Source organism: Lissotriton helveticus, chromosome 2_1 (genome assembly GCF_964261635.1).
Source record: "Lissotriton helveticus chromosome 2_1, aLisHel1.1, whole genome shotgun sequence".
Classification (NCBI taxonomy): Eukaryota; Metazoa; Chordata; class Amphibia; order Caudata; family Salamandridae; genus Lissotriton; species Lissotriton helveticus.
The window spans coordinates 1,025,918,937-1,025,934,351 of NC_136059.1; the positions used below are offsets into that span (position 1 = coordinate 1,025,918,937).

The following is a 15,415-nucleotide window of genomic DNA, read 5'->3' on the forward strand; positions in this document are numbered from 1 at the left end:
ATAGATCTTCGTGACGAAACCCGACACATCTTTGCACCTGTGCACCCGCTTCCTGTGGGTGAGGTAACTCTTGAACGCCGGTGCTCCTGTAATGGTTTACACCTCTAGTGCCTAAGTCTAAAGTTTTGTCCTTCTAGTCCAGTCGGAAGACCCTTAAAACTGTAACTCGATAACTTTTACGCACCATTGACTTTGCATTGGTGCATGCGTGTGCTTTCAGCACTGCACCCGAATCCCGCGGGCTACTCCCGTCCTAAGTGCTGTTAGTCTTGTGTAGTCCCAGTGATTCCCAAGGCCCTAGGCCTTACCCCTGATCGATTAGTGATACTTATACCACTTTTTTGATATATGGTTTGAGTGGCCACCGGCCTCATCCATAATTGTGCAACTTGTATATGTTATATTGTGCTTTTGTTTAAACGCTTGTGCTTCATTACTCATAAAGAGTACTGGGGATTATTCTGAGAATAAATACATATATTTTTATAATATATAACTTGTGTGGTGTCCTTTCATTTGATATTACAGGATTGCATATGGTAGAACAGCTGGCTTCACATGTCCTCTTGAGTTAAGCCTTTAGGCTGCTTAGTCCATGCTACCCCTAGGATAGCTTGTCGTTAAGGTTGACTTACAACCACCACCATAATGGATTGTTTGGACTGATATAAGGTGCCCCCAGAATTGAAGACATCATACATCAGGCCAACTTCTCACAGGATAGAACAGAGTTCCCCCAGGGTCGAGGATGCACTCCGAAAGCACCCTCAGCGAAACTGGGACGGCCGGGTGCAGAGTGCTGAGGCCCAATATTATCAAATGGGGGATAGGGAGCCTCCTTTGGTGGCTGCTCACAAGCAGGCCACAAGGTTCTGGGAGCAAAGCTCCTGGTGTTAGTCCCAGGGCAAAGGGGATCCGAGTTAGCACCCAAGGTGCGCCCACAGCGGCACAGGACGGTTGGGTGCAGGGTGCTGTTTTGGTGTCAGGTGCGCTGTTAATTTCAGTGGGGATTCTCCGGTTGCAACAAATACTGCAGGGTCGGGACGAAGATCGTCTGGAACTGACCACTGGTTGGAGAGGTAAGTTGGGATGCTGGGACACCCTCGGTTGGACCAACCTGGCTGTGTGTTTTGGTGCAGAGAAAAGTGAAGCGCCGACATGGCATATATACCTGTGTGCCATGCCTGCAACCCGCTGCCTATGGTATAGATAAGTCACCGCTCTATCTGGCTGCACTATACCCCTGGTGAGGGTACAGCTGCAATAACAGTGTACCCCTATGATGTCAAGTCCATTCTTAGACATTGTAAGTACAGTAAAGCCATAAAGAGTATATGGTCTGGGAGTTTATCATTATGAACTCCACAGCACCATAATGGCTTTACTGAATTCTAGGAAGTTTGGTGGCAAACGTCTCAACATAATAATCTCACACTATGCCAGGGTAGGATTTATTATACAATGCACTCAGAAGGCATCTTAGAGATGCCCCCTGAAAAACAGCTAGTCTCTAGGTTCCATGACTGGTAAACACCAGCTTGCCACCATGACACAGGTTTCTGGGCCCCGAGAGTAGGAGGCTTCACTCTCTAGGCCCAAAAACAAAGCCTTTCCTGGGCGGAGGTGTTCACACCTCCTCCAGGTCAGGAAGAACCATTTTTGGCTGGGGAGCTTCAAAGGCTTTGCCACCTTTGCAATGCTAACCCCATTCTCTCCTGCTATCAGAAGCAGGTCCCTTTTCTGTCTCACCCATTTTTCGTCTGGAAGACCGGCAGGAAAAATTTGAATAGCCCAGAAGGGGCACCCACCTCTCCCAACCACAACCCTCGTGGTGGAGGCGCGGCCCACTCTTAAGTGCTCACCATCTTTCAGATGGCAGTACCTCTCCAGTTAGAGGTGTGGTGTGAGCACACCAAGAGAGCAGTCACCCTACGGTCATTAGCCCATTGGCTACTACCTCGAGACCCCTAAAATGCCCCCTATATACAGTATTTAGGGGCAACCCTGAACCCAGAAGGGAGATTTGAGGAAGAAAGAAGGACTGAAGATCTGTGCTGACCCAGGAAGAAGAGAACACCAACTGCTTTGGTCCCAGCGCTACCGGCCTGTCTCGACTTCGACCTGCCTACAGTGAAGAAACCAGCATAGCCAGCAGACCCCAAGAGCCCGGACGACCTGCCCTGCACTCACCTTACGAACTCTGTCTCCCGTGAACACTGTATTTGCTCAAACTACGTACTCCAAGCCTGGAACCTGGACCTGATGGTCCCACGGTCCAGCATCACTCTGCAACTGGCCACCACAGCCTGAGCCAGAGTGGCCCAATACACCAAAGAGGTCTCCCCGGCGATCCTGACCTAGGATCTGGTGACCCCCGACCTCCCACAAGCTTTGAGACAACACCTACAGCCTTAATTTGGAGGATCCCCCCCAACAGCGACTGAAGGCGGTAAGAAGACCACGACAATGACCGAAGCAGTCTGAAGAATCGGACCATGACCATAGGCGGTAAGAAGAATCCATCGCCAAAAGATATCCCATGGCCTTGGGTGACCCCACGAACGGCGTCCAAGCATCCCCAAGATCCCAGCTAACCTCTCCAGCCGGTGGTCGCCTTCAAGAAGATTTCCTGCCCGAGCCTGCAGCCTCTTTTCTGAACCGAAGATCTTCATTGGTATGTATTGGGTCCTCAGCATCACCTTGGCACTCTGCACCTGCCTGCCCCAGTGTCGCTGGTGGTGCAACGCCTGTGCTGATTGGAGGCCCGTGCAGAGCTGTTCTTAACCCCTGTAGCTTTGATCCCACACCCGAGTGGCCAGCTCACCAGCAGACCCTAACCGAAGGCCCATTTAGGCCGATTGGCTAACATTGGGCCCCTGCACTCTGTACCCTACAGCCCCAGTGCTGCTGCAATTCATGTGCGTATCTAGACCATGGAGAACCTTGGTCCTAGCCCCCAAAATCCCCACTCTTAAGTTGTATACTTACCTGAGAAACTGCTAACACTTTTTCCCCTTCAGAACCACTGTTACAAGTTTTCTGTTCCTAAAAATGTCTGTGTTCGTGGTATGTGAGCTGTAGATCACATGGTTTGCATAGCCTGCCATCTAGTGTTGGGTCCCGATGTTTGCGCGTTGTTTTTCTTTTAAGAAGTCTTTTCCAGTCACAAGGTAGGTGACTCCTACTTTCGGTTATATTGCGCATGAGCATCGACTCCATTGTTAGATTGTTTTTTCTGCCATAGGGTTCGGATGTCAATTGTTGCGCTCCGGTTGTGCACCGTTTCTCGGGTTCCCTATGACGCGCAATCCACTACCCTCAACAGTATTGTTTCTCGATTGCGTTTCCCATTCTCTGCGTATCGTTTCTACTCAAAGAACTTCGATCAGAAAACTCGTGGAGGGCCGTTGGGCCTACTCGCACCCGGCTCGTTAACAGTCGATGGAACTGACTTCATTGAAGTTCTATCCCGGGTGTCACTCTAAGTTTCCGCGCACCGACTTGCACGGAGTGTGCAACCTCTGCCTATCCCCGGAAATCGACGAAAACGACTGACGCGTGCCGATCGTTTCGATCGTAGAAGACGCTCTGTGACAGTCGAACTCCACGTCACGAAACGCAACATCAGGGCGGCTCCGCACAGGACATCTCCGATTCCAATGGAGAAGAACTACACGCTCAAGTAGCCGAAGAAGCAGAACATATCTCAGTGTCTGAGGTCGACTCTTAAATGGAAGAAGAGGAGCAAGTTACACCGGTTCAGCATACCGTGAGTACAGAAACCCCTTGCCCCAGTAACACAAGATCAAAAAGGCTCCGGTCTTTCCTTTGCCTTCGGGCCAAGGTCGGCACTGAGACAAAGTTTCGCTCGCCCCACCATCGGGCCCGACAAGGAAAAGCCTGCCATGCCGGTGCTGAAACCGAAACCTTCGGTGTCAAAACCGAGGCATGTATTAGTAACCATTCCACCGTTACAGAAGAGTGAATCTTCGGAGCCGAAACTTTCAAAACCAAAAACAGCAACCAAAGACAAAAAGACGTTCCACCTTCGGATCTGAAACAGAAAGAATTGGTAATACATCCACACTCTGGACATGTCCATGCAAAACTACCTGAGAAAAGGAAAATGGGCCTGCAGGAGGGTTGGCACATTCCTCTGATGAGCAAAAATGTGGGTACTAACTCTTCTCCACCTTACATTCAACCTCCTTCGCCCACTGATCCAAATTTACTTATCACGCCCATAAATTCACCACCACCACTATCACCTGACCCACAGGATGAAGGGGATGAAGATAGGCCGCAGGATACTGACCCATGGGAGACTATGACACTGACCCAAACACGGATAATGACCCTGATTTATATCCGTCCAGACCCTCACCACCCGACGACAACATAGGATACATTGAACTATTTAACAGGGCTGCTCATTATCATGGGGTGGAGCTGCATAAGGAGGCTTTAGAAGAGGATTTCTCATTCGAAACCCTAAGTTCCTCTCAGAAAGCTACTCATACACTACCAATGCTTAAAGGGATGCTTAAGCATAAAGATGATAACTTTAAACATCCTGCGAGGGCAAGAATCATTACATCCAGGGTGGAGAAAAAATATAAACCTGCACCTACTGACCCTACCTACATTAAGGGTCAGCAGCCTTTAGACTCTCTTGTGGTTTCCAACGTTCGCAAGAGAGCTAACTCACAGACCACAGGTGATGCCCCTTCTCTTGATAAGGAGTCGAAATTAATTGATGCCTCGGGCAAAAGGGTGGCGTCGTAAGCAGCCAATCATTGGCGCTTTGCTAATGCTCAAGCTTTGTTAGCTCGCTATATTAGGGCTCATTATGTTGAGTTACAGAAGCTAATGCAATTTCTTCCTGATGAGCCTAAATCAAATGCTAATGACCTTATTCAGGAGGGTAAACTAATCACAATTACCTCCATCAGGTGCGCCTTAGACACAGCAGCCCGCGCAGTAAACACCAGCATAATGCTACGCAGGCATGCTTGGTTGAGAGTTTCAGGATTCAAATCTGAGGTGCAAGCCTCTATTCTCAACCAACCATTTGACAAGGAACACCTCTTTGGCCCAGCAGTTGATACTTCGCTGGAAAAAATGAAAAAAGACACTGAGGTCGCCAAGTCCATGGGGGCTTTGCAGTTTCCTTCAAATAGAGGATCCTTTTGTCGCTCCTTTTACAGGGGAGGCTCCAAGAATATATCTACAGAGAATCCCTCCTCCTCTTACAAGGGTAACAACCAATTGCTATCATCAAGAGGCTATTTTAGAGGTGGTTTTAGAGGAAACAACGGTAAGGGAAGAGGCAGAGGCAACTCAACATGCACATCCCCCGCAAACAACAGACAGTGACTTCCTTCTGCCACCCCCGATCATCCCACTCCTGTTGGGGGACGTCTCACCCAATTTCTACCTGTCTGGAATACAGTCACCTCAGGCAAATGGGTTCTACAAATTATCCAATATGGTTACTGCCTGGAACTTACAGACACTCTGCCAAACATTCTTCCAAGATCACATGCAATGTCACAAGAACATCTCACCCTTCTCAAGCAAAAAGTTCTCTCTTTGTTGGAGAAAGTAGCGATGGAACCAGTCCTGACAATATATCAGGGGGCGGTGTATACGCCCTGTACTTCTTTACTCCCAAGAAGGACTTCTCTCCCAGGCCTATACTAGACCTCAGAGAACTAAATCTATACATTCAGTGGTACCACTTCCATATGGTGACACTCCAACAATGGTTCCCGCTCCTTCAGCAAGGTGACTTTCTGTCCACTCTGGACTTAAATGACGCCTATTTCCATATCCGAATACACCCTGCTTTACCGAAAAAATAACTTAGGTTTGTGGTAGCAGGCCAGCATTATCAATTCAAAGTGCTCCCATTCGGAGTAACTACCGCACCCAGGGTTTTCACCAAATGCCTGGCAGTAGTTGCAGTTCATCTACGAAGACAACACATCCATGTCTTCCCAAACTTAGATGACTGGCTCATAAAAGCCAGCTCGCAACAAAGCTTTTAACGTCACACTCCCAAAACAGTGCAGTTGCTCCACGATCTTGGATTTACAGTAAATCTTTCAAGTCCCATCTCCAACCATCCAATACACAAGTGTATTTGGGAGCCACTATAGATACACAAAAGGCTTTGGCCTACCCCAGTCTGGCCAGAGTCCACAATATGCAGACTCTACTTTCTAAGTTTCAGCCTCAACACTCATTGCCAGCTCGAGTGTTAATGCAGTTACTTGGGATGATGGGGTCTTGTATCCTAATAGTCCCTTACGCAAGACTTCAAATGCGTCCCCTGCAGCAATGCTTAGCACGTCAGGGGAACCCAGCTCAGGGTCTGTTATCAGATCTAGTGTTGGTGGACGGCCGCACCCATCGCTCTCTGCAGTGGTGGAATACACAAAACCTTTCAAAAGGGCGGCCCTTCATCGACCCAGTTCCACAGAAAGTGCTAACAGCAGACGCATCGCTCTCTGGTTGGGGAGCTCATCTGCAGACACACACAATTCAGGGCATGTAGAGCTTACAGCAAAAGCAGCGTCACATAAATCATGTAGAGCTGCTAGCGATTTTTCTAGCGCTCAAAGAATTTCAAGTTCATCTAGAAGCAAAACTGTCCTGATTCGTACAGACCACATGACAGCAATGTACTACATAGAAAAAGGGGGGGGACACACTTTCCAGCTATCACAACTAGCACAGACCTTCTGGAGATGGGCCATACGTCACAAAATGGATCTCCTCACAGAACACCTCCCAGGAGTAAACAATCAGATTGCAGATCTACTCAGTCGTCAAAGACAACAGATCCACGAATGGGAACTCCACCCTCAAGTTCTCCTCCCATTCTTTCAGATGTGGGGCTTTCCAGACATAGATCTGTTCGCCACAAACCTAAACGCAAAATGCCCATGCTTCACCTCCACACCCATTGTCCAGAGGCAATGCACTATGGATGAATTGGTCAGGGATATTTGCCTACGCTTTTCATTCCATTAGTGGTTCGGAAACTCAGACAAGCGTCCCTGACACTAATCCTAGTTGCTCCCACATGGGCCTGTCAACCATGGTTCACAACCCTGTTGGAGCTCTCAGTAGTTCCTCACCAAAACTACATTTCACACCCAATCTCCTAACAAAGAGTAATCAAGAGTAATTTCTATGTAATTTAAACTGTTTCTAAAGCAAATACAAACCTGTTATGAATGTCAATTCAATCACAACTGCATTTCCTTGAAAAGTCTTGTGTTTGAGAGTATATTTTACTTAACTGTGCCAAGTCCTGCTTGGTTCTTAAATAAAATATAAGTATACCTTTTTTATACTTACCAATTGGTCTGGATTCTGTCTCCGAGTGTGTGTAACCAGTCCTTGATTGAGTGAATACAATAAATGCTTAACACACCCTCTGGATAAGCCTAACTGCTCGCCCACACTACCACAAAGAGCTGTTAGTACTTACCTAATTTAGCCTCTGTTATCCCTCTGGGAATTCCCTGCACACTATTCCTTCTTTTGGTACAGTATATACAGAGCCAGCTTCTTACACCCACCCTGAGCTGATAAGAGTGGCAGATGCATCGCAGCAGTGTTGAAGGGCACCAACAGAAGGAAGTGGAGGTAAGAGGCCACTGGTCTCTAACAGAAGGACAACTCCACATCAGTGTTGTGCAGCTTAGGGCCATTTGTTTGACCATGAAAGTTGCTCTGCCATCTATCAGGGAAAAGTTGATGTTGATTCTCACGGACAAGATGAGCGCCATGTGATACTGCAACAAACAGGGCAGCGCAGGGTCGTGGGTCATGTGCTAAAAGTGTTCATCCCTGGAGATGGCTGGAACTGCAGTACATCTTTCTGGTAGCCAACCATCTGGCAGGGTCCCTGAGTGCCAGAGCAGATAAATTGAGCAGATTTCTATTGGCACATCACAAAAGGTATCTGCAGACAGAGGTGGCACAGAGAATGTTCGATCAGTAGGAAGAGCCCTTGATAGATTTATTCGCCACCTTCGAGAAAGCAGTGTTCACAATTTTCCACTTTGGAGTTTCTGCAAGAGCACATGTTAGAAGAAACATTCTTGCTTGAATGGAACAAGGGACTTCTGTGTGCATTTCTGCCACTACCTATCCTTCCCTGAGCTCTGAAGATGATGAACAATAACTGAGCCCAGAGGGAGGAGCCAAGATGGCGATCGGAACGGTTGCATAAACGCTTGGCTCCGTGGGCCCTTCCTCCCCGTACGTATATCCTGAAGATAATCCTGAGCAAGGTTTGCTGATCTAAGTTGCTGAAGGGAAGCAATCGCTTACCGTCTGTTTCTGGGGCTCCACCGTGCAGTAGATACGAAGAACCGTCCCCGTCTGCTTGCAGGCCTTCGTGGCGCTGAAGCCGGGGCCTCGAGTGCAGAGGGTGCCCTGCAGTGATCGTAGCGTTGGCGGCCCTGTTCGGGATGAGAAGCCGGTCAGTGGGAGCCTGAGAGCCGCGAGCCGGGAGAGTTGGTATCAACCCACTCCCAATAGTGGGTTGCCCCGTGAACCCGAGATATTGCCGAGCCGGAGAGAGCCCATGTCGCCCGGTTCCCCTTGGGTGAGACGCCCAGCCATGTTGATAGTCCCGTCCGGGATCCAGCGGGTGGCTCCCGGCGAGCTGCGGGGAGCATGTCCGGCCTTTTGGTGACTCTCCTTTCTGCAGCAAGCGCCGACTGTCGAGATCCAGCCGTGGGGCCTGCTGACTCCAGTGGTCGGACGAGACTCTGAAGTGGAGGGGAAGAGGAGGAGAACGAGATGGCTGAAATGGCGGATGGCGCCTCGGGGTGCGCCCCTCCCGGGGACAGAGAAACTGCTGAACTTGAGACCCCCGGAGTTTGGCAATGTGGGGAAACGCTTACGCGTGGCCACGTTTTGGCTGCACTGACAACCCTGCGGACTGCCCTGCTCCGGGGAGCCCGGGATTTGGAAGGAAGGATCGCCGCCATTGCTGACCCGCCATTTTGTAGCGGACTGGGTTGCTTTCGAGTTGGTGCCGATGCGTCTCCCTCTGCTACAGTGTTATATCCCCCGGATGAGTTTACAGACTTGGAGGCGCAAATAGATTTGGTTTCTGAGCTTACTGTTGCCACACCTGTTCCGCAAGTGGTTGTCTCACCGGGTCCTTTTTCTGTCCAGCGAGTGGAGAAGCTACATCGATCCATGGTACATGAGGCCCGGACTGTGCTGCAGTGTTTCCCACATCCTGTGCTTTCTGTTCCGTGCTTGGCGGACCTGTCTTTGGACTTGAGACTGTTAGTGGTCTGGGTATTGTTGCATTCCGACATCCGCCGTGCATCGTCAGTTGTCTCTCGGTGGCTACGACCATGTTGGGCGGCTGCGCTACCTGGTCTGATTGGAACGATTGGACCTTTTGTACCGAATTGTATCTCGTCTGCAGGACTATTCATTATTGATACTATTGCCAGAAGCGGCCAGGGGTGACCTCGTTTGGGATTTGGAGGGACTTCTTGCTGGTTAATGGTGATTCAAGGGCACGTCTAGTGGGGCTGTAATTGATTGCGTTTTATGTGCTTGCTGATACTTATACTTTTATACTGCTTCTGTTTATACGATTCTAGTATGCGGGGGTGGGAGGGAATGGGTAACCGAATCGCCGGCTCTTCTCCTCAATTTATTTATTCATTTATTTTTTCTTCTTTTCTCTTTCTTTTCTATATTTCGGGTCTCTCATTTAGGGCGACAGGCACGCTGCTGGGGGGGTAGGCCGTAGCCTTTTGCAGGGGTGCAGGGTGGGGGGTTGGGGGATGGGTTTGTTCTCTGTTCCTTTTTTTGTTTCTATGGCCCTTTGCCCTTTTCCTTCTTCGATGTCATCGTCTTCATGTCTCCCATAGTACGTGCCCTTTCAGGGGTGGGGCTCGCATACCGTGCTTGGTACGTGACTATTGCATTTCTCCTGACTTTGGTACTCTTCTCCTTTCCCATTCAATCTATGTTCATCATCGGAGTGATAATGTGTTTTAGCTGACTGTGTTGGGGGCGGGAATGACAATGCGATGTCGATTTTCGATTGAATTTTTGGCTATTTAAAAATGAACCGTTTCAAATCCTTGGTATCACGTATTATCTTGATTCTCTGCTGTGTCCTGGATGTGGCTTTGTTTTTAAGCGCCGGATTGATGTGATAGTTCTTACTTAATTTCTGCTCGATTTAATTAGCGGCCGGCCACACTGGTTGTAGGCCCGTGTTTGTAATTTCATGCTAATTGAAATAAAGGTTCTTTAAAAAAAAAAAGAAAATAACTGAGCCCAGTTCATCCTAATTTACCCAGTTTGGGTGAGCCGGGAGAATGTGGTCCCCAGACTTGAGCAGTCCTTAAATCTGGCTAACACTTTCGGAGGACGTTGGTCTTGGCAACAGGTGTGGGCCTTCATCCGAACCTCTGCAACTTACACCTCCATGCGTGGAGAATTGAGCAGCAGCAGTTGACTGCATTTGACTTGCCGTATGAGATAATGGATGTCATCCTCGCTGCCAGATGCACTTCTTTGAAATCCATCTATGCTGGGCACTGGGACAAGTTCATAAACTGGTGTAGTGCTCATGACAGAGAATTATTTCAAGCAAAGCTGTTGGACGTTCTCTTTTTGTTTTGACTTTAGCCCAGCAAGGCCTTGCAGTGGACACTGTAAACAGTTATTTTTTGGGGCTTTCTACGTTTGCCAGGCCAACTGTCATGTTTAAATCAGGTGGTTTGATGCGATTCATTAAAGGCGTGACACACATGTTCCCTCCCAAACCATTTGTGATGCTTCATTGGGACCTTAACCTGGTCATGCCATTTCCAGCGTATACACCGTTGAGCCAGTGCATAGTTGCTTGCTGAATCTCTTGTCTCTGTAAACTGTTTTAATTGTGATTATGGCAGCTCCTCGCTTGAGCAGACTGAAGACACCTTCATTGCAACTGCCCTAATGCCTACCTTGACCTATACCACCTTCTTCCCAGACAAATTGGTAACGACCTGGGTGGCCTTTTTACCTAAGGTTTTTAGCCCCTTTCACATTAGGCAGTTGATCACTCTACCAGGGTTTGTTGCTGTCCTAGTCCCTTCAAGAGAAGTGGAGAGCCTCCATTGGTTTGACTTCAAAAGGGCTATGACCTTTTATATTGATCGTATAAAGGCTCTTTGAGTGGACAATCAGCTCTTTGCATAAGTTTCTTGAGCAAAGGAAGGGAAGGCCGATTCTGCAGAAGGGACTCTGTCAATAGTCCTTGCCTAAAGATCTGATATGCACTGGCTAAGAACAGCCCCCTTACGGTTTGAGAACCCTATCCACCAGGGCCAAAGGGGCTACCACTGCTTTTGGCGTGAGGGGTGCCTATGCTTGATATCTGCCTAGCTGAAACATAGAAGTGAGTTCAGACATTCACATCCAGTAGGAAGGACACTTCACCCTCGAAGTTCTACAGAACATTTTGATTTGTTTTCACTCCACAGAGCTTCCATCTTTAGGAGCTACTGCTTTGGTATCTATTCTAAATGTGCAAACTCTGCGGTTAGAAGTATCCGTCGGAAGAACAAGTTACCTACCTTTTGTAAAGCTCTATTTGGTGGACGCTTTATCAAATCACAAATTGCTCACTGCTTCTTCCTGTTCTGTGGAGTGGTATTTTTAACATCTAAAAAATGGTCCCAAGTTGGAGATCAGCTCACTCAATTTTTTATGCTCCACATCTGAGGGTGCTTGAAAGAAAAACACAAGAAACTGATGTCAGCCTGTAGGAGTAGGGCTTATATGCTGTTCTTTCTCGATCACCTCTGGAGCAGTGTGGAGTCAGTGTAGAGCCTGTGGGTTAATCAAAAGATGAGGAATCTGTGGTTAGGTAGCGTATCCAACTGAAAGAACTTTAACTTGTTCTTGTGGGTCTTCTATTATACTTTGGACTTATTACCAATTTATTCCTCTTGGTGGTATTCTGCATGTCCGAAAAGCCCATTTTTTGAATATTTGCACATTTTTATAAATATTTGTGAATTGCTAATTGAAAATCACAATTAATAATTCACATTTTCAATAATCAATATGTAAGGATTTGATTCGTTTTGCTAAGTGTTTCATGCCTTCGTGCATAGCAAAACCCATATTTTGTGATCATAAGCAGTTTGTGACTGAATACGGAATTGTAAAGCTTTTTGTATATCATGCCAGCTTTAAAGAAAAATGCACATTTAAGTGTTCCCTAAAAATTGCTAAAGCTAAAAAGCATTTTAATAATAAAAAAAGTCATGCTTTAGAGTAACTAAAATGCAAACATGGTAGTCTTTTTTTCGACTGTTTTTTCTTTCACATTTCTTGATTATATCATAGGTCTGCGCTTGACCCTCAGTAAAGAATTTCTGCATCATGATTCTCTTCCAGATAATCTGCATGTTGCATGGAATGCTAACTTTTTTTGGGGAAATGTAAATAAGATTTAAATTTAATTTTATAATATACTTTGTAAAGACTCTTGACACTCTGTAGAATTTGGTACAGCATGATCTGCAGCAAAGCTCTGACAAATGTGTGCATACTCCTTTGGGCAGAATTGCCTCCGGAACAACCAGGACAACCACTGTATATTCCAGTGTTATTTTCTTGTAGAATAGCAAAGCTATTTTTATGTATATCTTTTTCCTTTTGATTGCAGACAAGAAGTTTCCTAGTAAATCCAGGATTAATGGAGTCCTAAATATAACACTGAATTTGGTAAAGCAGAATTTGCAAAACCATAGGCTACTGCATCCTTGCCTTCAAGTTCTGCGAGCTTACGCTACGAGCTGTAAGTATTGCTTCTTCTAACTTAGAGTAATGTCACAACCAAAGTGGTCAAACCCAGAAGTAGAGGATGTATGTTTGTTGTATATACCTGGTATTTCTATAAGACAAACCTAGCCAAAAATCAGTGTAGCGCTGTACACAGTCAAATGCAAGTTTTAAGCCAACAATTAATAGGAGAGGAAGCTGAGTTGTGGACAGTTAATGCATTGTGATGTAGTGTTCTTTAAAGAGGTGATTCTTCTGCAGTTTCCTAAATTAGAGAAGCATTGTGGAGGTCCTAATGGATCAGATACGGGGATGTTGTTACAGATCCTGAGTGCATAGATGGAAAAGAATGATGCAGCTGGGTTTCAAGACAATGCTGGCTAGCAAGGGGAGCCACTGGAGTTCCATCAGTATGAGGTGATGTGATGAGATGTACTGTGGCAGCTAAGATGCCCCTTAGGGGTGCCATAGTGGCATCTAGGAGGCCATTGAATAGGGCATTACCACAATTTAGATGAAAGAGTACAAGGGCTTGAACAGCAGTTATGAAGTGAGCTTTCTGGAAGAAATGCTTGACTTTCTTTAGACGAGAAAGCTGGTAGCAGGCTCTCTTTGTTTTTTGGCAATGTGTTCCTAGAGGGAGAAAGAGATTGGTCTCTAGTTTGAATTCAAGTGATTCGGCTTTCTGTGAGAGTTGGGGTTTAAAGTAGTCAAGGTGCTTAAGGAATGTGCTGGACATCCAAGTCTGTATGATGGGCAAGTAGAGTTTGAGGCGTTGGATTTGACGATCATCAACATATAGGTGAATCTTGATGCTTTTATCTGTGAGTAGAGCACCAAGAGAAATATTTACTTTTTCTAATTTAGAGATTCCATTGTTCTGTATGTATGTACGTTTAGTATTTCTAAAGCACAATCCTAGCTAGTTAGGTGTGTTGTACAGGTGGTCATTCCCAGTGTGGAATATGTAGGGAGCAGAATTAGAGTGTGCAGGTAGAGCTAGTGGAAAGAGTGAGACATTCAATTACCTGAGGTAGTGTTTCTTGAAGAGGTGAGTTTTCAGTTTTGTCCTAAATTGTAGGTGGGCTGGTGCTCTTCTGATATCTGCATTCTGTGATTTGAAAGTGAATTAGAAAAGTTTCTTTATGCTTTGAAAAATAAATAGTATTTTGTGACATCAGGATGTAGTCACAAAAATCACTTATACCCAAATGATTTTGACTGAGTTTTAAACTAGAGGGGAATCTTAAAATAGCTGTTTTAGTAACATGGTCTAAATCAGGGGTCTCCAACCTCTTCTGTAACCAGAACTACTTATGTTCAATGAACATTTTCTCGAGGTACTTTTATTGTTGGTCTTGTAATTGAAGCTGCCAAGGTTTCAGATTGATTGTGTGACATTTTCATAATTTCAATGTAATTATGAGTGCATTCAACGACTATGAGTGCCACTCTCTCACGAGGAAAATCAAGCAATGCACAGCTGCCAAGTTTTCTGATTCCTTAAGTGTGACATTTCTGTACTTTCATTGTGTATATGTGTGATATTTGATTGCCTTATATGTTTCACTTTGAGTGATATTTGACGGTGAGGGTAATCAAGCGTTTTTGTCCATTTAATGAGTGTGTGTCCCTAGCACCACCCTGTACACTCATTGCACATAAGTGCAGCTCAGCTAAGTCGTCTTGAGATGCCTATAGGCCACAATGTATTGACTGTAGTCTGGGATATACCAGCTCCTGCACATTAATGCAGTTCACAAGGTTGTTTTACAACATGTTTATATTTATTGACACTAATAAGGCATGTGATATCATGCAGTGACAATGTTCTAAACCAGCATTTAATGTAGCCACTGACACAGTTAATAGGTAATCAGTCGGACTGCAAAGTCAGAACTGGCAGGAAGTGTAAATCACATAAGAGAAGGTCACTTGACAACCATTGCCTTGCCTGCACAACACTAACCCTGCAAAAATATAAAGTGTTTCTCATTCAATGGCATTTCCCACCTGCAGGCAAAGGAATTTCTGATATGTTCATGTTTTTCATTTACCTAAATTGGAATTGCAAACATCAATGTACTGAATGTATTTAGCCACACAGTCAGCAAGTGTCAAGCCGCCCCATCTACTTGTCCCCAATACTCTTACCAGCAGCTGCAACATAGTTCTGGAATACATTAAGGCCTGGTCCGTTAAGAGTGTCTCTTCTCTGTGTAAGCTTGCCCATGTGTCAGCAGAGCAATCACGGCTGTTTTGACCCACTGAGCTGGCTGCCACTAGGTGTCACTCTCTGATAGGTAATTAAAAAGAGTAGAGCCATCCACAACAAGGCAGGGAACTAGAGATATCCCGCTTGGCCTGTCTCTTCATCTTGTTTGCATGACAAATTACAGCTCATTCAGTAATGCGGGAACTTAACTTAAATTGCGTTACCATAACGCGACATTCGTGACACTTGTCAGGACTGTGTGATAGCAACCACAGCAGACAAGATTATATTAGTGGCCCGCTATTCAACATTACTGACAGTGATCACCTCAGTACATCAGGCAGGGTTGCTAACAGTAACTTA

General features: G+C 46.2%; 1 protein-coding gene across 2 annotated transcripts in view; it reads left to right on the forward strand.

Annotated features, from left to right (window-relative positions):
* Positions 1 to 15,415, forward strand: part of AGTPBP1 (ATP/GTP binding carboxypeptidase 1) — a 1,069,504-nt gene that overhangs the window by 406,343 nt on the left and 647,746 nt on the right. For both annotated transcript variants that reach the window (XM_078675801.1, XM_078675802.1), the window contains exon 7: positions 12,722 to 12,853. In XM_078675801.1, coding sequence (XP_078531927.1) covers positions 12,722 to 12,853 — 132 coding nt within the window. The remainder of the gene's footprint in view (positions 1 to 12,721; positions 12,854 to 15,415) is intronic.